Source organism: Grammomys surdaster, unplaced genomic scaffold (genome assembly GCF_004785775.1).
Source record: "Grammomys surdaster isolate TR1022 unplaced genomic scaffold, NIH_TR_1.0 125630, whole genome shotgun sequence".
NCBI lineage: Eukaryota > Metazoa > Chordata > Mammalia > Rodentia > Muridae > Grammomys > Grammomys surdaster.
In genome coordinates this window covers 169,311-177,822 of record NW_021620469.1, presented here as the reverse complement: position 1 = coordinate 177,822, position 8,512 = coordinate 169,311, and the positions used below count along the sequence as shown (strand labels likewise).

At 44.0% G+C, this 8,512-nt stretch overlaps 1 protein-coding gene across 3 annotated transcripts in view; it reads right to left on the bottom strand.

Annotated features, from left to right (window-relative positions):
• Nucleotides 1-8,306, bottom strand: part of Zmym5 (zinc finger MYM-type containing 5) — a 20,009-nt gene extending 11,703 nt beyond the window's left edge. The window contains exons 1-3 of one of the 3 annotated variants that reach the window (XM_028787409.1): nucleotides 8,290-8,306; nucleotides 2,393-2,823; nucleotides 2,129-2,219 (exon numbers count right to left, since the gene is read on the bottom strand). In XM_028787409.1, coding sequence (XP_028643242.1) covers nucleotides 2,129-2,219; nucleotides 2,393-2,779 — 478 coding nt within the window. In that variant the 5' untranslated portion in view covers nucleotides 2,780-2,823; nucleotides 8,290-8,306. Of the gene's footprint in view, nucleotides 1-2,128; nucleotides 2,220-2,392; nucleotides 2,824-3,997; nucleotides 4,677-8,031; nucleotides 8,053-8,289 lie in introns of those variants that run through there. The other 2 variants (XM_028787408.1, XM_028787407.1) reach the window with 2 other exon arrangements.
• Between the last annotated feature and the right edge of the window lie 206 nt (nucleotides 8,307-8,512).

Genomic DNA, 8,512 nt, shown 5'->3' with positions numbered 1-8,512 from the left:
ACACACACACACACACACACACACACACACACACACACACACACACACACACACCTCTAAGAGAAATTAAGAACTACAAGTTAGAAAATTCACCCAAAGTTTAGTAAGTACTACAACCACTGTCAAATTTGCGTTCATTTATCCCTGCAACTTAATTCACTTAGTCTGGCTATTTAGTTTGCTCCAAAGATTACATGACTGCACCCCCATGTGTTGAGATTTTAGGAAGGCTGCCACACCCTCCAAGCCCTCATGTTTAGGCAACAAGCATTTTTCACCTGTGAGCTATCTTCCTAGCTGAATATTTTATTAGTTTTTATCTTATTCCTAAATATTCTCAGTAGAAACAGAAATTACCTAGTTACTAAAAGGTCAATTCCTGAATCATTATCATAGAATGACTATCAAAGCTAGAAATGTTAATAAAGCAAAACAAAACACAAGGATGGCATTTCTACAGGCTCTTCTTTTGGAGGTAGGGGAAAGGGTCCCATTGTGTAGCTCCGGCTGGCCTGGCTAAATGTAGATCCATCTGCTTCTGTCTCCTCAGTGCTGGAATAAAGGCCTGTGACACCACACCTGACCTTTGCTTAACATGAAGTCACATGTAACACCAGCTCACCATGAGCTGGGACCCTATTACTGCCACTTCCTCAGTGCTAGGATTACAGGTAGGTACCATTAACCTCATTTTGTGTTATTAGGTCTTACTTTTTAGTCCTTAAAATTAAACACCCTAAAAACCATTATAATCAAACTGCCAAATTACTTTCCTCTCAGTTCCTCGAACCTCACATAGTATAGTTTTAGAAAAGCCCTAGGAGCCATTTCTCCAGCCCTTAAAACAGTTACGATGTGAGTAACTTTAGATTTAAAAAACAAAAAAAAAAATTACCGTCAGGCAGTGGTGGCACAGATCTTTAATCCCAGCACTTGGGAGGCAGAGGCAGGTGGATTTCTGAGTTCGAGGCCAGCCTGGTCTACAGAGTGAGTTCCAGGACAGCTAGGGCTACACAGAGAAACCTGTCTCAACCTCCCTCAACTAGAGAGGCAAAGAAAAAAAGCATGGGGGCTGGAGAGATGTCTCAGTGATTAAAAGCACTGACTGCTTTTCCAGAGGTCCTGAGTTCAAGTCCCAGCAACCACATGGCGGCTCACAACCATCTGTAACGGGATCCAATGCCCTCTTCTGGTGTGCATGAAGACAGCTACAGTGTACTTATATATATGTAAAATAAATAATTCTTAAAAAGTAAAAATTACCCTCTCCAAATTACAGATACAAAACAAACTTCACAGTTATATTGAATAACACATTCTATCTTAATATGAAAGCCAATAAATTATTTTATACAGAATATATCAGATGTGAGTTCTAAAAGGAAGAGTTATGGGAGCTGAGCAGATGGCAGAGCTAGTAAAAGGCTTGTCCCACAACTGTGCAGGCATGAAGACCTGAGTTTGAGCCTCAGTGCCCAAGTAAAACTAGACAAAACAAACAAAGAGTGGGCCAGTGAGATATTTTACTGGGTAAAGTCTCTTGACTCCAATCTGACAACTTGTTGGATTCTTAGATCCTATATAGTAGAGAGAACTGATCCTTGCAAGCTGTCCTAACTTCTGCATGAGCTGTAGCAAACACATACACACACGCACACTGAAATCTGGAATTTATTTTTTTTAAAGTTAAGCCAGGAATGGTAGTTCATAAATTTAATCCCTGAACCCAGGAGAGAGGCAGTAGGATCTCTGAGAGGTCAGCCTGGTTTATATAGTGAGTTTTAGAGCAGCTATGATTACACAGTGAGACCCATAAATGACATTTTTTTAAGGGGAAGAAAGAAAGAAAGAAAGAAAGAAAGAAAGAAAGAAAGAAAGAAGGGAGGGAGGGAGGGAGGGAGGGAGGAAAGAAAATGGTTCTCCGGTGTTTGCCACCTAACCAATCTAGCTGAATTGCTGAGCTCCAGGGTCAGTTAAAAAAAAAAAAATCATTTATTTATTTTTCCCCCAAAAAATAAGGTAGAGACCAACAGGAAGATAGCTTTGGCCTCCAGGTACATCAGTACAGACTCACAGAGAAAGCTAAATTTATCTGAATACAAGGCAAACAATACAATTTATTGCTTACCAGGATTGTGATGAACCGCTAATTTTCCATTCTGAACTGCATCTGTGACATCAATCCTACCCGGATTAAACGGTCCTAGTACAGTCTTCATCTGTGAAGTTAAAGATGAGGTGTAAGTTTGTATATTAACTCTAAATCCTTAGTGACATCTCCCAAGTTGGTCCTCTATAGTGATGTACAATCATTAAATTCCTCTCTCACCCAGCACTTAGGGCTTACACTCACTTCTAAAGGTGAAACTATAGTAACCCTTCCTGAGTTTACCTTGCTTCTTGATAGACTGGCAATGGTACTATTTTTATTTCCATGAGGTCCCCATTCAATTAAATTGGTAGGATTTTTCTCCTCCCCTCCATTTGTGTCTGTGTCCCCTTCATCATCAATTACAATTGTTTCACATATATTTCCCTTCTGAGAAGTCAAATCTCTCGAGGAAGGGGTAACTGTGGAATAATTTCCTCGTGGATCTTCATGTTTTGAGGATGGAAATACAAAGTTTCCTTCATTAGGTATTTCTGGAGCACAAACTGAAGGCTGTGATGATTCAATAAACACAACATCATCATCTTCCACAGGTGCGTATCCAGATGTACTGGCTGAAGAACTACGTGGACCACCAGATGATTCCACATCTGCAGGATGGGCTTCCATGTCCAAGTCCAATGTACAGTCAACTAGTCTCTCCACCAGAGAATCTGTAAGAGACAGAGGAAAGAGGGTTTTTAATTTTCCTACAACAATTTTAATAATTTTACTAATATAGAAATAATAATTTTAATAATACTGGTAACATTTTAAAAAACGTTTATGTGATATTCATTCTGTTTTTCCTGTTAACCACTTTTCTGTGGAGTTTGATAGAAAATATGCAATTTGATAGTCCCTAAAAAAGTCAATTATTCTCACTTTGTGCTACTTTCCACTCACAACAAAAATAGCCTAAGTTTCCTTTGAATTTAAAATAACAAAATTTTGACTGTTCAGAGTGTCTATTAGTCTCATTCATATAAGACCTCCATTCAGTTTCTAGCACCTATACCAGGGGAACCACAGCTGCCTGGAACTCGACCTCCAGAGACTCCGACATCTTCTGAACTCCACAGGCACTTGTACCCACATAACCACACAGAAACACAAGTTACAGAAATAAACTGGAGGGGGCTGGAAAGATGGCTCAGTGGTTAAGAGCATTGGCCGCTCTTCCAGAGTACTCAGGTTCAATTCTCAACACCCACATGGCAGCTCACAACTGTCTTTAGCTCCTGTTCCAGGGATCCAACACCCTCACACAGACATCTTTGCACCCTCACACAGACGTTTTTGCAGTCAAAACACTAATGCACATTAAATAAATAAAATTTTAAAATGTTAAAAGAAGAAAAAGAAAGCTGGGCATGGTATGACAGGCCATTAATCCCAGCAGAGACAGTAGATCTCTAATTTTGAGGCCACCTTGGTCTACAGAGAGTGCCAGGACAGCCAGGCTACATAGGGAAACCTTGTCATAAAAACAAAACAAAACAAAACAAAACAAAACAAAACAAAACAAAGCAAACTAGAAAATCCCTGAGTTCCAGGCCAACCTGGGGTCTACCTAGCACAGTGGTTTTTCAACCTGAGGGTCATGACATCTTTGGACTTGCACATTATTTAAATTATAACTCATAACAGAAGCAAAACTACAGCTAGGAAGTAACAACAATAATAATTTTATGGGTAGTGACACAGCATCAGGAAGGTTGACAACGACTGACTTAGCAAGTTCCAGTACAACCATGTCTAGCTAGATAAAGAGATCTTGTCTCAAAACAACAAAAAAGCAAAAGACCATAAAACAAAAAAGTCCTGCTGGGTGGTGGTAGCACATACCTTTAATCCGAGGCCTCCAGAGACTGAAGCTTAAATTCAGATGTCTCTGAGTTCAAGACTAGTCTGGTCTATAAAACAAATCCCAGCACAGCCAAGGCTACACAGAAAAACCTTGTCTCAAAAAGTCAAAACCAAACCAACCAAACAAAAAACAAAAAAATTTAAATTACATCTCAATTACTGTCAGGTATAAAATGAAACTCTGGACAAACGGCTCACTGTGGTACCTATTAGCATACAGAAATGTCTGCTGACCTCCAGGTTCGCTCAGTACCTGTAGCTCCTCTCACTCTGCTCCTTACCCCAAACTTCTCCATTCTCCCAGCTTCTCATTCCTAGATAGGCCTGCCATGTTGGCCATGTGCTCTCTTGGTCCCGTCTCTTCTGCACCCTCCTTTCAGCCCCATGGCCCACTCTATTCTGCTGGCCATGTTCAGTCTACTTTCTCTCCCTGCTGTAGACTCTTCCAGACACTCTGGCTGTACTCTCTCTCATACCTACAATAAAAACCTTCTCCTCAACTGTGCAATCATGTCCTCGTTTCATTCAATTGCATGTTTTCAATGAGTTGTTTAGAATTTCGATGTTTGCTATATGTTGTTTTTATTTGCAGATTTTTTTTCAAATAATAAAACTCACAGCATTCGTAAACATTAAAAAATTGCATCTCGCCGGGCGGTGGTGGCGCACCTCTTTAATCCCAGCACTTGGGACGCAGAGGCAGGCGGATTTCTGAGTTCGAGGCCAGCCTAGTCAACAGACTGAGTTCCAGGACAACCAGGGCTACACAGAGAAAGAGAAATCCTGTCTCAAAAAACCAAAAAAAAAAAAAAAAAAAAAAAAACCAGAAATTATGCTTAGGGGTTACCACAACACGAGGAACTGCAATAAAGGGTCACAGCATTAGGTAAGTTCGGAACCACTGTTTTGCTTTCTTCAGACAGTGTTATTAGGGTATACTATGTGAAGATATGTCTCTGTATATTCAGTTGTTAATTCTGTACTAGCAGAGAGCTAAATGTTGGCAGGATTTTAGAACCGTTATTTCTATGGCCCATCATTGGTCTCTTTTTTTCTTTTGGTTTTTCGAGACAGGGTTTCTCTGTATAACCCTGGCTGTCCTGGAACTTACTCTGTAGACCAGGCTGGCCTCGAACTCAGAAATCCACCTGCCTCACTGGTCTCATATTCTGTAAATATTCCATCTTCCTCACCTGGTCAATAGCTGGGCAAGAAGTGGAAGGTGGATCTTCTGGGCAGCCAGCACACATGGAAGTAAACAGACAGACCAGAGCTGAGCATAAGATACAGATCTGGCCACACAGCAGAAAATAATTACAGGAGTAGTCAGGTTAGAGTAGCCAGCAGACTGCTCAGCAAAAGGACAGTTTTAAAATACTAATAAGCCGCCGGGCGGTGGTGGCGCACGCCTTTAATCCCAGCACTTGGGAGGCAGAGACAGGCGGATTTCTGAGTTCGAGGCCAGCCTGGTCTACAGAGTGACTTCCAGGACAGCCAGGACTATGCAGAGAAACCCTGTCTTGAAAAACAAAAAACAAAACAAAACAAAACAAAAAAATACTAATAAGCCTCTGTGTTATTTATATCGTTGGTGGGTATTTATATCAAGATAGTTCTGCTATACAGGTTTCTCTGCACAGTAGTCCCGACTATCCTGGAACTTGCCCTGTAGACCAGACTAGCCTCAAACTCAGTCTCCCAAGTGCTGGGATTAAATATGTGTGCCACCAAGGTCCAGCAAGAACCAGTCTTTTAAAGTGTATGTATTTTTCAAAATGTTTAATTGTGTGGGTGTTCCTGAGTATATGCAACATGTATGTGCACCATAAGCATGCAGGAGGCCTGAGGAAGTGAGAAAAGGCATCAGGTCCCCTGGAATTGGAACTACAGGCTATTGTGAACTGTCATGTAACTACTAGGACTCAAACCCAGGTCTCCTACAAGACTACCAAGAGCTTTAACCTGCTCTAGCTCCTCATATGCCTTTAAATTTTTTTTTTCCAAGACAGGGTTTCTGTTTAGCTCTGGCTGTCCTGAAACTTGATCTATAAATGCACCTCCAAACCCAGTGCAATCTCCAATCTTAAAAGGCAGACAGAATTCTACAGTTTGACACTGCTCTAACTTTAAAACAGTGCATCTGATGGGTACTGGAGTGATGTCTCAGCAGTAAGGATATCTGAGTGATGTCTCAGCAGTAAGGATATCTGCTGCTTTTCTAGAGGGCCAGAGTTCTGATCCCAGCACCCAGCTGATCCTAGATCACAACAACTTCCTGTACCTTCGGCTCCAGTGGACCCAACACCTTTTTTTGCTTTCTCAGGAGATCGCGCTCTCTCTCTCTCTCTCTCTCTCTCTCACACACACACACACACACACACATTCTCTCTCTCACACACACACACTCTTTCAATATATTTTTTTAAAGATTTATTTATGAATGTGAGTACACAGTTGCTGTGATCAGACATACCAGAAGAGGGCATCAGATCCCATTACGGATGGTTGTGAGCCACCATGTGGTTGCTGGGAATTGAACTCAGAACCTCTGGAAGAGCAATCAGTGCTCTTAACCACTGAGCCATCTCTCCAGCCATCAATATTTTTTAAAAGTAAGAAATACATGTCTATGAAGTACTATATAAGAAATTAAAGGGCTGGAGAGATGGCTCAGTGGTTAAGAGCACTGGCTTCTCTTCCAAGGGACTGGGAGTCCCCACACTCCCAAGTGCAGTTCATAACTTGTCTAGTTCTAAAGGATCCACTGCCCTCTTCTGGACTTCTTGAGCACTGCAGCCAAATGGCACACAGACGTGCATGCAGCAAAACACCTATATGTGTAAAATATAATCTTTTTAAAACAGAAAAAAAAACCTGTAATTCATTTTCCTCAACCTTAAAACATGTCAGTAATTTAAAAAAAAATCTTTCATCTTTATTTTAAATAGCTGTTTAGTGCAAGAGCAGAAAGAAATCTGGAAAGGAACACAAAAATGTTAAGCGCACAGCGTTTTACAAATAACTCACAGGATTCCTAAAAGACAGCAATGTTAGTAGTACTCACTAACACATTACTAAGGTGTGTGTCTTCCCACAGATCACACTTTTTCAGCAGAAATAATTCAAGCAGCAACTCTTCAACAAAATAGAAAGCAGTCTATTCTAGTAACTTTAAACAGAAAAGCTATGGCAAAATGGCTCACAATGGAGATGTTTCCCGTATTTCTGCCAAACGCTTGACCAGAGCCGCTTGAAGATCCTTAGAATAAAAGGAAATTTAAAAACAAACAAACAAAACACACACACACACACCCGTGAGCATCAACAGCTCAGAAATAACACCAAACCCTGAACGCCAGAGGAGGAAATAAATCGAGGTGAAGTTATTCCCAAGCTGTTCTATCAACCTTCTACAGATAAACAATAGAGATCAACAATTTAAAAAAACGACAGCAGGCCAAGCTCAATATACTCTTTCCAGTTTCAGAATTAGGAATAGAGGGCACGGCTGAGCAGAAGAGTAAACACGTCCTCCAAACCAGCAAAGGATTCATATTTCTCCTAAGCGGTCGCCACTTAAGTACTAATCTAACCCGGGAGTCGTTCAACAATTAAGTCCCATTTGCCGCAAGCACTTGACTAGGGCCTAGGGCTACTTACTCCTTAGTTCAGTAGCCTGCGACAGGCTCCAGGTCGGCCATTACAAACTGGTACAAATGGAACTACAAAGCTGCGACAGACAGAGCAAAAAGAAAAAACGTCGCAGGACCTAAGGGGCCGCCGCTTAAAACGAAAAACTTGGGGTCTCGGTCGGGCAGGCAGGGTGGGAGTGCGGCCCCCAGGACCGAGGGCCACAGGGCCCCTCCCCGGCCCGCCCGCCCGCCCGCCAGCAGCACAGAAAGGAAAACACCCCGCGACCTCCGGCCGCCGCCGCCCGCACCCCGAGGCCCCCGCGCCCCCCGCCCCGGCGACCGTCTCAATCAGCCCGCCCGGCCGCGCCCGCGCTCCCTCACCCCTCGGGCCGCACGCGAAGCCGCCCTGGACACCAGCGCGGCCCCCAGCGCACCCCGAGGCCCAGACGCAGCAGCGGCGACGCCGGCCGCCGCGGGCTGCTAAGCCCGGCTCGGTGGGAGGCTCCCGACGCTGCCCTCACCCATCTCCACCTCCCCACTCGCCCCCGCCTCCGCCTCCTCCTCCCGAGGCTGCGCTGCTCCCAGCCACCCCCACTCTCCGCGTCCCTCGACAGGAAAGACAGCGGGGAGAAGCCTCACCCGGTTCTGGCTGCAGCTCCGCGGAACGAACCTCCCCTCCCCCGGCCCACCCCCCTTCGGCGACACGCACAACTCCGCTCGGTCCAGTCCCGGCTTTAGCGCTGGTGAGGAGGAGGCAGAGGAGGCGGCGGCGCGGCGGAGCCCGGGGAGGCCCCGCCCTCCGCACGCTCATTGGCGGAAGGCGAGGGCGGCCCGGAATGCCTCGGGCAGGTTCCATTGGCCC